Genomic DNA, 14,582 nt, shown 5'->3' on the forward strand with positions numbered 1-14,582 from the left:
TTACTGAGACCTAGACAACCAGGTGAGGGGAGTTCTTTACTGAGACATAGACAACCAGGTGAGGGGAGTTCTTTACTGAGACATAGACAACCAGGTGAGGGGAGTTCCTTACTGAGACCTAGACAACCAGGTGAGGGGAGTTCGTTACTGAGACCTAGACATTCAGGTGAGGGGAGGAGAGAAAACCTGCATACTCTCAGATATAAGTTACCAGGGTTACAGAAAGTGTTTATGCCGAAGCAGTGAAGAGAGTGGTAGAGGATGATGGGCACAGGGTGAGGGATCCTGAGAGGATTCCTGTGAATAGGCAGAGACCAAGACAGAGTGATGGGAAGAATATGTGCCTCAGTAAGGTGGGCTTTTAAGCATTCATAGCCATGGTTGTTAATTGTTCTGCAGAAATGGATCGTAAATCACAGAAGTTAGAGGTTGTGGTGGCAGCGGCAGAGAAATGCTTGGGAATGTGAGGATTTTCTGCAGAACAGCTGCAGGGGGTGTTGCGGTGTAGTGATATGTCCTCTCAGACCGTTGCTCTGGAATAGGACGAGACAGGGTTAAATAGTGGAATGGGCTGGAAGGGCAATTTACCCAATAGTTTTATTATCGTTTTAAAGAATATAATGAATGTAGGTTGGTTGTGAATGGCTTCACACACCAGTACAGTAGGGGGTAAGGCTGTTGTGGTGACTGTATTACCGCCACATCAGCGGTCACGAGTCATGAAGGCAGTGAAATTCCACGTGAACGTTTAGTCACAGTAATTAGGCTTCTCCAAGCTCTGATGCTGCTGATGGTCATTAGTAGTCTACTAATCTTACTAACTGCCTGTTACTCTGCACTCTATTGTCCCTCTAATCACTCTGACATCAATGCAAATGTGATCGAAAATCTAATCAATCACTTCATGAGATCTCATGAGCTCATGTTGCTCAACATTTCTATAGGCTATGCAATTATACAAGAAAACAGAGTGATGACCTCTATTAAAAAGAAGATGATTCCATCAGCTTTCTATAGGCTAGGCCTGCTATATTTATTTATCAACTTTCCTAATATTAAGCACATTGCTTATCTTTCCTACCTGGCTGGCATGAAAATGAACCATGGGGAAAAGTGTCCTCCATTCGCTATTTAAGTGTATAGGTGACATTTATTTTCCCACTGACCCTGTTTCGATACAGGTGCATGATAATGGTCCATTCTAAATTATAACAAATGTCACACATATATTTTTTAGTATATGTAAAGACAAGATTAAATCAAGAATAGTCTGATGGGTGACAATATTAGCCTTTCAATTACATATTATCACTTGTGAATGATAAGAATAAGAAACATTWAATTTTTTTAATTTTTCGAATCATAGTCGCACACCTCATGTATTCTAGCCCATAGGCCTATATGTTTTGATAAGGTTTGTATCACAACTAAAGTGGCCAAATAACTTATTAAAATTAAGCACTGCTTTACAAGGGGTGTAGAGTCTAACTGGCATATATAAGCAGGGTGTGAGTTTCAAGTTTGGGGAAGAACATTTTCACCATAAAATGCACCTTTATAATAAAAGCATTACATGTATAATTGCATTTGCGGTTTCTTTTGATAATGGTGTTTTCCCGCTAATGGAACATTCACGCTTATAGCCTTCTGCTGTGTTCACATTGCTGCGCTTATAATGTGAAGGAATAGACTAATAGTTTATCAACATTTTAAGCTAAACGTTCCGATCTGTTGCGTCAACCACATTGAGCAACAAAGTGGTTTTGATGTGGTTTTGATGCTTGTGGTTGTTTTAATGTGGGATCTATCGCATTCCACAACTGTCCCAGACTATGTTTGGAATATTTATTTCTCGCACAGAATAGCATTTTGTACTTTTGTAATATGGGCAGTGGCGGCCCGTCATTCAGGGCAGGTGGGTTGTCTGTTATGTCTGTTATTTTGGCATTAATACGTGTCACATAGCAGTTTGCAAACAATGTAAAAACAAATATAAAAATAATTTGAGTTAATAAAGCCTCCATAGTCCATGGTCTCTCTTTTGCTTTCTTTGTAAATGTTTTTATTTTTTGGGGGTGGATCAGCTTAATATTGCGGAAAGATTGTAGCTTCCATCAATGTAATTTTCTGCATCATTTCCAATCCCCCATATATTTTGGGGGTAAATATATATATTCATATACATACATGTATGCATACATATACACATATATACATACACATACCTATATAGACATACATATACACATATATACATACACATACCTATATAGACATACATATACACATACTATAATAGAATACAATATAATCACATATAACATACCATACCTATATAGACATACCTATACACATATATACATACACACCTATATAGAACATACATATACCACATATATACATACACATACCTATATAGACATACGATATACACATATATACATACACATACCTATATAGACATACAATACACACAAATATACAATTAACAAACCATATATACACTATACATACACATACCTATATAGACCAATACAATATACACATATATACATACACATACCTATATAGACATACTGTTTTAAGAATGCACCTTTATTATTCCCCTCAAACCCTACCACCGATCCCCCAATTGGAGTAAAATAATAAACACTTCGGCTTTTACCTTCAGTTTATACATCTTATACACATTTTACAGACACAATCTATTTTACAATAGTTATATTTTGTTTGTTTTTAGTCCTTCCTCTATTTCTGATGTCCATCCAGTTTGATTTCTATTTGTAACTGTGCTATTTCACAACATTTCTGAACCTATATAGATTTTACAGACCCGATATGTTTTACATTGGTTATCTTGTTATTAGTCCCACCCTTCAGCTCCATTCAACCCCTCCCATCTATCTCTCAACATCATCCATTTTGGATTTCTATTTGCCACATGTTTTTCAACTGTGCTTCGATGCTTCACAAAAGTAGCTTCTACAGATTGTACATTAAGAATAAACATTTTTGCTAAAATAATGATTATATTATTGATTGATTGACTATGGCTTTTCAAATCACCCAGTATTGCTATCTGCAGCGTTAGTTCTAGGCAAATGTTACAATTCTTCAGCCATTCCTGGACCTGTGACCAAAAACGAGCTACATATGGACAATACCAAAAKAAATGATCTAATGACTCTGCCTCCTCACAGCAGAATCTGCAGAGCTGGGAAGATTGTATCCCCCATATATATAACATTCTATTAGTTGCAAGAATTTTGTATAGTMATTTATATTGAAAAATTTGAAGTTTGAATCCGGCGTTGTTTTGCGTATCAATTCATAAACCATGTGCCATGGAATGGGTACATTGAAAATCTCTTCCCAACTATTTTGCAATTTATATGGCACAGCTGTCAGTTTTTTGGTCCTTAAATGAATTGTTTTCTTTCTTGAGTAAGGCAGCTCGAAAATGCAGGTGCTTCAGCCTAGCTCAGTGCTTTCTGTAGTGGTTGGCCAGCCAGCGGAAAATACGGAGCGTAGGGGTTAGTAAAGTTATTTAGTTGCGCCGTGATTGGCTCAGTGTTCTGTCACTCATGGGGACACTACGTCACTGCCAAATCTAAGGGTAGAGCTAAAAAATTCAAGCCCTTTGGGTGCTGCCATAGAGTTACATTAGAAGTGTCCATCCAAGAAGGCTCAAGTTCATTGGCCACAGATAAAATTATGTCAAATCACGTTATATCTTTAGTAGCTTTGATTGGACTGATCATGTCAACATCATACTTTCAAAATCTTAGCTAGCAGTCGTCATCATGAATCAAGTCTACAATCTCCTGGCAAATCCTTTTTAATCCTTGTCACATGAAGAGAAATAATGAAGATAAATTACAGATAAAACTTATCGGTGGTCATCGGTCATTGGACATAAACATTACACAACAAGTCGGAAATCTCAAATTCAACAATGAGTGGTTTGGAAGGAATCAGTGGCTGTTAACTCAGAACTGGGAAATCTGACTTCAATGAGTTCAAGACAACTGGGAACTCAAGAAAAAACGAGCTCCGACTGGGAAAATACGTTTTGAATGGTCATGCAACTCAAAATATTAAGTCGGAAATTTCGGGCCTCTTTCTAGAGCTCCGACCTGAAGATCACTGACGTCATCATGATTCAACCTTGTTTTTTTCAGAGTTCCCAGTTGTCTTGAAAGCACCATAAATCCAGAGAATGCCTGACTTTGATGACATAGTTTGATGACAAGATCTGCCCACGAGGGACCGCCACGCCACCTCCCTGTCCAAGTGAGCACAGCACAACAAGGTTGTATTGTATGCTGCTGCATAAATGATGTAATATGCCAGGGAAATATGTATACTGTAGCTAAGAAAGTAATACTAAGTGTATGTTGTGTAGTAAGCTGTTAGTAGCCAATGTGCCTCACCGTAATAATTTGGTCCCTTTCCCCTCATAACTTAGCATACTGTTCTGACTTGGTGGTGCACATGTAGCCTATAGCCTGTAATCATTGAATATTGTAAGAGCTTTCATTGTCTGCTGATATGCCCCCTTTAATTATCATACGGTTCTGACTTGGTGTACAGGGAGAATACTGTAAGAACGGCCCATGTTCTACAATTCTGTCACTGTACATTTCAAAAGTGCTGAACAAATAGTTGTAATGACTACTAGCTCGCTCACTAACATCTTAATCGAAATTACGGATCGCCTCTTATCGGCTTGTCGTTCCCTTACGCCATAGTATGGACATCTCAATTGTCAGTGGAAACTACATTTGTTTAAGCAAGTCAGCCATATCAGCTATGTTTAAAAAAAAAAAAGGCAGTAAATGAGGCTGAATGAACTGTTTTGCTGCCAGACGAGGCTCCTCTGACAGCCACACATACTGTGGAAAGGATTCTCTCCATGGCACTGTTTCTACATGTTAGCGTTTAGGTCACGGGACCAATATTAGCATTTTTTTGCATATCATGTCCAAATCAACAGAATGTATCTCAACAAAGTCACATATAGATGATTTTAACATGATGCGAGAAAAAATGCTTTATCCAACCAATCACGTTAGTTCCAGAGCTGCCTTCAGAAGATTGAATTAGGAAGACTCCATAGAGCCAGGACTTGGCGGAGGCAGGCTCCCACCAGGCATGTGCGCCATGCATCAGTCTCAGTTCTTACCAGGTTGTGTGTGTGTTTACGTGTCATTGAATGAGAGAGAGAGAGAGAGAGAGAGGCTCCTACCAGGCATGTGTACCATGCGGCAGTTACAGTTCTCCACCAGGTAGCGCGTCTCACAGTCGATACGGCAGGCCGTCAGGCTGTAGGAGTTGAAGAAGTCAGAGTCCATGGGAGTGGACTTGCAGTCGCCCCACGGAGGAGGCAGGTAAGTCAGCTATAAAGGAGAGACAGAGAGATGTAAGGACATACTGTACATACTGTGAACCTATACAGCTACACTACCGTTCAAAAGTTTTGGGTCACTTAGACATTTTTTGTCCATTAAAATCACTTCAAATTCATCTGAAATACAGTGTAGACATTGTTAATGTTGTAAATGACTTTTGTAGCTGGAAACGGTTTATCTTTTAATGGAATATCTGCATAGACGTACAGAGGCCCATTATCAGCAACCATCACTCCTGTGTTCCAATGGCACATTGTGTTAGCTAATCCAAGTTTGTAATTTTAAAAGGCTAATTGATCATTAGAAAACCCTTTTGAAATTATATTAGCACAGCTGAAAACTGTTGTCCTGATTAAAGAAGCAATAAAACTGTCTTTAGACTAGTTGAGTATCTGGAGCATCAGCATTTGTGGGTTCGATAACAGGCTCAAAATGGCCAGAAACAAAGACCTTTCTTCTGAAACTCATCAGTCTATTCTTGTTCTGAGAAATTAAGGCTATTCCATGTGAGAAATTGCCAAGAAACTGAAGATCTCGTACAACGCTGTGTACTACTCCCTTCACAGAACAGCACAAACTGGCTCTAACCAGAATAGAAAGAGGAGTGGGAGGCCCCGGTTCACAACTGAGCAAGAAGACAAGGACATTAGAGTGTCTAGTTTGAGAAACAGACGCCTCACAAGTCCTCAACTGGACTCAACTTCATTAAATAGTACCCGCAAAACACCAGTCTCAACGTCAACAGTGAAGAGGCGACTCCGGGGATGCTGCCATTCACTTTTGTGAGGTTTTATTGCTCCCAGTACAGTACCCAATGTGCTTGTGGCTGAGACAGGGGAATGTCACTAGGCAGTGAGCTGTGTGCAATACCCAGACTGCTACATCTGGCAGGGTCAGGTCTGGCTGGTCTACCATGGGCCATTTTTATTTAGTATCCGTATGGGGTCGGCTTGGGGCGTGATTATATTTCCCCATAGTATGTTGTATTGAAGTTGACTGACTGAAAGGGAAGATAGCGTTATGACTATAACTATTGTTCTCTGAAGGAGGGAAATGAGGTACAACACCTGTTTGGCCCCACCCGTTCTTGGGCTCGGTGAAGTGTGGTATTAAATTGAAGGAAGGAATCTTCACGCTTATCACCTGCAGAAGGCGAGGCGTGGATTTCATTGGCCTTGTCAGCCGCGATTGTAGATCGTTCAACCGAAAGTAGCAAGAGTGCGACTCCCCCACAATATGATGTACCTCATTTCCCTCCTTCAGGGAACAGTAGTTACGGTCATAACACTACATTTCTCTTGGTGTGTATCCCAAATGGCACCCTATTCCCTATTTAGTGCACTACTTTAGACCAGAGCCCTATGGAACCCTATTCCCTATTTAGTGCACTACTTTAGACCAGAGCCCTATGGAACCCTATTCCCTATTTAGTGCACTACTTTTAGACCAGAGCCCTATGGAACCCTATTCCCTATTTAGTGCACTACTTTTGACCAAATCCCATAGGACTCTATGTAGGGAATGGGGTTCCATTTGAGACGCAACACTAGCTTTCTCTGGATTTGTCCAACTCATCATTAGTTTCATACCTGTCTGAAGATCCAGCCGTCTGAATAATGATTTCACCATGCTTGGCGGCTCCTTATTCACTACCAGGCCATTCTCACAGCGCTATTCACCCAACCCAAGCCACCCACATACATTTTTCCTCTTCGGAAAATGTTTGCAGAGGCTTGATTCTGTGGGTGTGTATATGACTGCGAGTCTCTGTACTTTGCAACTGTCTGTAAAAGGCTTATTAGGCTTTTTTTTAACAGCCTTCGAAAAAACAATAGAGAAACAAATGTTTGTGTTGTATAGTTTTTTAACAGGTGGTCCTCTTATTGAATTATGAAATWATAAAAAAATATATATATACAGTATTTCATAATGCTGATGATGTTATTCATATTTAGTATTACATTCCAGCCATGAGGCCACTAGGTCTACGGACAGCTTGGTAAGTCAGAGAGTAATAAAAGCTAGGACAAAGCCTCTAATGCTGGCAGAGTGTCTAGGACAGGTCTAATCAGGCTGCGGTGGGATTACGCATGCTGATGGTGTCGTGGCTGCAGGTCCAGTGTGTGTGTGTCTCTCTCTCTCTCTCTCTCTTTCCCTCTCCCCCTTTCTTTCCCCCTTTCCCTCTCCCCCTTTCTTTCCCCCTTTCTCTCTCTCTCTCCCTCTCTCTCTCCCCCCGCCCCCTCTCTCTCTCTCTCTCTCTCTCTCTCTCTCTCTCTCTCTCTCTCTCTCTCTCTCTCTCTCTCTCTCTCTTTCTCTCTTTTTCTCTCTTTCTCTCTCGGAACCGGCACACACATCGGACACAAATTCTCCAAAACATAAGTGACCTTGGCAGGATCGATAATATGGACTAATTCATAAAAATCAAGCTTTAATAACTCAGACATAGAATGCAATGTTTTTCATAGAAAAAAAAAAGAAGACAAATGAATATGAATATAAAAAACGTAAATATTTACTACACAACAAACATAAGAGGATGAAAAACTAAATAATAACAATACAAACTGAACGACAAAAAAAACAACATTCCTAATGAAAATCAAAGCTAAAAAGATTTTAAAAACCTCTTTAAAAATAATCCCACCATTTCAGCCTCTCTCAGGTTCTCTGGCAGGCAATTCAAAGGCTGGGGGCATAGTAACTAAAGGCTGTCTTTCCATGCCTCTTGGTCCCTAGGCTTTGGGATAGTTAAAAGGCCAGGGGACCTGAGGGACCTACTGGGTACATAACTTAAAAGCATGTCTGACATGTATCGGGGTGAACAATCGTGGATTGATTTAAAAACCAATAGAAGAAGAATCTTAAAATGAATTCTAAAACTCACAGGCAGCCAGTGGAGAGACTTTAAAACAGGTGTAATGTGTTCTCTCCGTCTGGTCTTAGTCAGTACCAGCATGCAGCATTCTGTATGTTTTGCAGTTGACCAATAGCTTTCTTGGGTAGACCAGACAGGAGAGCATTACAGTAGTAAAGCCTGCTTGTAATAAAAGCATGAATGAGTCTCTCTGTATCAGCCTGAAAGAGAAACAGCCGCACCTTGGCAACGAACCTCAGGTGGTAAAAAGCTATTTTGGTCACATTCCTAATGCTTGATTCGAAATTGAATTCAGAATCTAAAATAACACCTATGTTTTTTACCTGGTGTTTTATCTTTATTGCCTGTGAATTAAAATATGCAGCCAGATTCTATCTCTGTGCTTTGGCTCCATCAATAAGTACCTCAGTCTTGTCCTGATTTAGCTGGAGGAAGTTGTGAGCCATCCAAATCCCCCTGGTGACACAGACATGTAAAGTTTTGTATCATCTGCATGGCAGTTCAAATCAATGCTGTGTTTTCTGATAACTAGGCCAAGGGGCAACATATAAACTCAGCAAAAAAATAAACATCCTCTCACTGTCAACTGCATTTATTTTCAGAAAACTTAACATATGTAAATATTTGTATGAACATAACATAACATAACAAGATTAAACAACTGACACATAAACTGAACAAGTTCCACAGACATGTGACTAACAGAAATTGAATAATGTGTCCCTGAACAAAGGGGGGGTCAAAATCAAAAGTAACAGTCAGTGTCTGGTGTGGCCACCAGCTGCAATAAGTACTGCAGTGCATCTCCTCCTCATGGACTGCACCAGATTTGCCAGTTCTTGCTTTGAGATGTTACCGCACTCTTCCACCAAGGCACCTGTAAGTTCCCGGACATTTCTGGGGGGAATGGCCCTAGCCCTCACCCTTCGATCCAACAGGTCCCAGACGTACTCAATGGGATTGACATCAGGGCTCTTTGCTGGCCATGGCAGAACACTGACATTCCTGTCTTGCAGGAAATCACATACAGAACGAGCAGTATGGCTGGTGGCATTGTCATGCTGGAGGGTCATGTCAGGATGAGCCTGCAGGAAGGGTACCACATGAGGGAAGAGGATGTCTTCCCTGTAACGCACAGCATTGAGATTGCCTGCAATGACAACAAGCTCAGTCCGATGATGCTGTGACACACCGCCCCAGACCATGACGGACCCTTCACTTCCAAAACGATCCCGCTCCAGAGTACAGGCCTCGGTGTAACGCTCATTCCTTCGACGATAAACGTGAATCCGACCAACAACCCTGGTGTGACAAAACCGTGACTCATCAGTGAAGAGCACTTTTTACCAGTCCTGTCTGGTCCAGCGACGATGGGTTTGTGCCCATAGGAAACATTGTTGTCGGTGATGTCTGGTGAGAACCTGCCTTACAACAGGCCTACAAGCCCTCAGTCCAGCCTCTCTCAGCCTATTGTGGACAGTCTGAGCACTGATGGAGGGATTGTGCGTTCCTGGTGTAACTCGGCAGTTGTTGTTGCCATCCTGTACCTGTCCAGCAGGTGTGATGTTCGGATGTACCGATCCTGTGCAGGTGTTGTTACACGTGGTCTGCCACTGCGAGGGCAATCAGCTGTCCGTCCTGTCTCCCTGTAGCGCTGTCTTATGGAGCTGCAACTTCGACTTTCTCCTCTTCCGCTCTGCCTTTCTGCAATTTCTCTTTAGTTGATTAGTTTTCTTACTCATCCAACATGTGGATCCTTTGGATGTGGCTGTTGTCAACTTTACTGGAGCTATGGTATCAATGGTTACCATTAATTTGCTATTAAAGTTATCAGCTAAATCAACACAAGAGGAAGGCAGAATAGGTAATGGAGTATTGTTCATACATTCAATAAAATCAGTAGAGGTAAGATAGTGTTTCTTAATCATGCGTTCAGTATTACCCTGTGCTATGGGCAACAAGGTAGTTTAACATCCACAGTGGTGATCAGATAAGGCAACATCAACAATAGAGGATATGTCAGTAGAAAGCCCCTTGGTAATAACCAGGTCCAGAGTATGGCTGTGGTTATGGGTGGGCCTAGTAGAAAGCCCCTTGGTAATAACCAGGTCAGAGTGGGTGTGGTTGGTGGGGCCAGTAGAAAGCCTCTTTGGTAATACAGGTCAGAGTATGGTGTGGTTATGGGTGGGCCCCAGTAGAAAGCTCTTGGTATAATAGGTCCAGAGTATGGCTGTGGTTTATGGGTGGGCCAGTAGAAGACCTTGGTAATAACCAGGTCGACTATGGCTGTGGTTATGGGTGGGCCAGTAGAAAGCCCTTGGTAATAACCAGGGGGGGGGGGGGTGGGTGGCCAGAGTATGGCTGTGGTTATGGTGGGCCAGTAAAAGCTTGGTATAACGCAGTTGAGTATGGCGTGGTTATCGGTGGCAGTAGAAGCCTCTTGGTATAACCGGTCAGACTATGGCTGTGGTTATGGGTGGGCCAGTAGAAAGCCCTTGGTAATAACAGGTCCAGAGTATGGCTGTGGTTATGGGTGGGCAGTAGAAACCCTTGTAATAACCAGTTCTAGAGTATGGCTGTGGTTTGGGTGGGCCAGTAACTGTTGGATAAAGTCATCAAGCTCAAACAATTAATAATTCAATGGCTTGGAGTCAGTCTCTTTGTCAACATGAAAATTAAATCGCCAAATGATTTTATAGACAATAGTTAGATAAATCAGTAAATAAGTGGGGCAGTGTTTGGTGGACTACACAGGCTGATGGCAGTCCACCACCCTTTTCCATTTTCTCATAGAGTATGAAAAGCTGTAGTCGGGGGGAGGCTTCAAAAAGAGCGGCACTGCAGTCTGAAGACAGCCATGTTTCAGGAGAAACATGCTTAAATTTGGTTCAGTAATGAGTCATTCACGAGAAAGTTTTACTAGTGATTGCTCTAACATTTAAAGCGATATTCATGATTGTGGGCCACTTGCCTCTAGGATCTTGCCTCGAGGTAACCAATGGAATTTACAACAAATGATTATGTTACAACTGCATTTTCTGACCATCTCCAATCTATCAGTATGGTAGGAGATGACAGTTTGTAAAAACTCACTAGAAGGCGGAGTTAGAGACATAAATTAGGTCACTCACAATAACACAGTGCCATTTCTACAGGGTTGATATGGTTTCCAAGTCTCTGTTGGTTATTCTGACAGAGAGGATCGGAGCATTACCAGACCCTGTCTGTCAGTCTCTAAAACAGTTTGATGTTGCTGGGACTGGCAATACCAGACCCTGTCTTGTCAGTCTCTAAAACAGTTTGATGTTGCTGGGACTGGAGCTACACAGACCTGTCTGTCAGTCTCTAAAACGCGTTTGATGTTGTTGGGACTGGAGCAGTACCAGGCCTGTCTGTCAGTCTCTAAAACAGTTTGATGTTGCTGGGACTGGAGCACTACCAGACCTGTCTGTCAGTCTCTAAAACAGTTTGATGTCGTTGGGACTGGAGCAGTACCAGGCCCTGTCTGTCAGTCTCTAAAACAGTTTGATGTTGCTGGGACTGGAGCACTACCTGACCCTGTCTGTCAGTCTCTGAAACAGTTTGATGTTGCTGGGACTGGAGCACTACTGACCCTGTCTGTCAGTCTCTAAAACAGTTTGATTGTTGCTGGGACTGGAGCATACCTGACCCTGTCTGTCAGTCTCTGAAACAGTTTATGTTGCTGGGACTGGAGACTACCAGACCCTGTCTGTCAGTCTCTAAAACAGTTTGATGTTGCTGGGCTGGAGCACTACCGACCCTGTCTGTCAGTCTCTAAAACAGTTTGATGTTGCTGGGACTGGAGCACTACCAGACCCTGTCTGTCAGTCTCTAAAACAGTTTGTGTTGCTGGGACTGGAGACTACCAGACCTGTCTGTCAGTCTCTAAAACAGTTTGATTGTCGTTGGGACTGGAGCACTACCAGGCCTGTCTGTCAGTCTCTAAAACAGTTTGATGTTGCTGGGACTGGAGCACTACCAGACCCTGTCTGTCAGTCTCTAAAACAGTTTGATGTCGTTGGACTGGAGCAGTACCAGCCCTGTCTGTCAGTCTCTAAACAGTTTGATGTTGCTGGGACTGGAGCACTACCTGACCCTGTCTGTCAGTCTCTGAAACAGTTTGATGTTGCTGGGACTGGAGCACTACCTGACCCTGTCTGTCAGTCTCTAAAACAGTTTGATGTTGCTGGGACTGGAGCACTACCTGACCCTGTCTGTCAGTCTCTGAAACAGTTTCATGTTGCTGGGACTGGAGCACTACCAGACCCTGTCTGTCAGTCTCTAAAACAGTTTGATGTTGTGGGACTGGAGCACTACCAGACCCTGTCTGTCAGTCTCTAAAACAGTTTGATGTTGCTGGACTGGAGCTACCAGACCCTGTCTGTCAGTCTCTAAAACAGTTTGATGTTGTTGGGACTGGAGCATACCTGACCTGTGTCAGTCCTGAACAGTTTGATGTTGCTGGGACTGGAGCACTACCTGACCCTGTTGTCAGTCTCTAAAAAGTTTGATGTTGCTGGGACTGGAACTGAGCCTGTCTGTCAGTCTCTAAACAGTTGATGTTGCTGGGACTGGAGCACTACCTGACCTGTCTTTCAGTCTCTGAAACAGTTTGATGTTGCTGGACTGGAGCACTACCTGACCCTGTCTGTAGTCTCTGAACAGTTTGATGTTGCTGGGACTGGAGCTACCAGACCTGTCTGTCAGTCTCTGAAACAGTTTATGTGCTGGGACTGGAGCAGTACTGACCCTGTCTTTAGTCTCTAAAACAGTTTGATGTTGCTGGGACTGGAGCACTACTAGACCCTGTCTGTCAGTCTCTAAAACAGTTTGATGTTGTTGGGACTGGAGCACTACTGACCCTGTCTGTCAGTCTTGAAACAGTTTCTGTTGTGGGCTGGGAACACTAACAGACCTGTCTGTCAGTCTCTAAAACAGTTTGATGTTGTTGGGACTGGAGACTACCTGACCTGTCTGTCAGTCTTTGAACAGTTTGATGGTTGCTGACTGGGAGCATACATGACCTGTCTGTCAGTCTCTAAAACAGTTTGATGTTGCTGGGACTGGAGCACTACCAGACCCTGTCTGTCAGTCTCTGAAACAGTTTGATGTTGCTGGAAATAATCCTAGAACCCCTGCGGTTAGGGTGAACCCTGCGTGTTTCTCATAATTCATACTACCGTGCTCCGAGCACGTAAATTGGAGCACGGGAGGGTCGGAGTATGAGTTCAAATCAAAGTATGTGAAATGGAGCATGGTGGGCACTTATTGAATGTGTACTCCGTTTGTACATATTTTGAAGCATCGATGCAAGCTTCAATGGGAAGTATGCAAAGAAATATGACGCAGCAAATAAAAATGACACATTTTCTTGAAATCAAAATGGCTGCCACTATTTGAACTGAAGCGAGAGAAAATAAACTCACATCTCATATGTTGCCTGACTACAATATTTTATCTTGATATGTTAATAAATACATGTTGTGTTCAATTTTGGCATGGTTACCTGCCTACAATACCCACTGTAGTGTGCATAGGTTGTAAGCCCATAGGAAGGCAATAGAGCTAACTGGCTAGCTACTACTGTTAGCTAGCCAGATAGCCACAAATAATTGCTACCCACAAAGAATTGACATCTTCCTTGGATAAGGTCATTTTTGCCTGTTATACTATCTGGTTAGCTACAATTTTTCAATTCACATATAGCTAGCTGATAGTTATGAAGTAAAATGTTTGCTTTGTGTTTATCTTGTTTAGTCTTTATTGCCATTGTCCTGGCTAGAAGAAGGAGGTTCAGAGAATGGTTAAGTCCATAGTAAATCAATAGGGCTAACTTGCTAGCTAGCCAAAAATAATTGTTAGCTAGCTACCCACGAATAAATGACATATTTTAGGAAATATTTGCCTGCTTAACTAGCTAGCTGGCTTCCCTGTTCTAGTGAGGGTGTTTAAAAAAAATTGTCCTCCCTCAAATTGCCTAAAACGAAGGTCGTTAAAACCTACAGTATGTGAGTGACGATGGTGACAATATTGTCCAGAACCGGCAGGAGGGAGTTGATGTCATGGACACGGGGCTCCTGGGTGACAGTGGACCTTGGTCGGTCCACAGACCATAAGTAGGCCAAAATCTCTCACCATCTAGCTGCCCACAATGATGGTTGTTGTGATGGAATCCGATGGGGCAGGAAGAGAAGGAGCGGGATGGGACTGACTCGGGCAGGGGTGACGCAGGCTTCGAGCCAGGCTAGCCTGACTCTTCACACCAGCAACAGATG

At 42.5% G+C, this 14,582-nt stretch overlaps 1 protein-coding gene across 1 annotated transcript in view; it reads right to left on the bottom strand.

Annotated features, from left to right (window-relative positions):
• The window catches only part of LOC112074278 (acid-sensing ion channel 1B-like), an 81,015-nt gene that overhangs the window by 44,427 nt on the left and 22,006 nt on the right, over positions 1 to 14,582 (bottom strand). Inside the window, exon 3 of the mRNA XM_070440457.1 lies at positions 5,249 to 5,399. Within this exon, the coding sequence (XP_070296558.1) occupies positions 5,249 to 5,399 (151 nt within the window). The remainder of the gene's footprint in view (positions 1 to 5,248; positions 5,400 to 14,582) is intronic.

The sequence above is a fragment of the Salvelinus sp. IW2-2015 genome, unplaced genomic scaffold (assembly GCF_002910315.2).
Source record: "Salvelinus sp. IW2-2015 unplaced genomic scaffold, ASM291031v2 Un_scaffold2558, whole genome shotgun sequence".
NCBI classification, from domain to species: Eukaryota; Metazoa; Chordata; class Actinopteri; order Salmoniformes; family Salmonidae; genus Salvelinus; species Salvelinus sp. IW2-2015.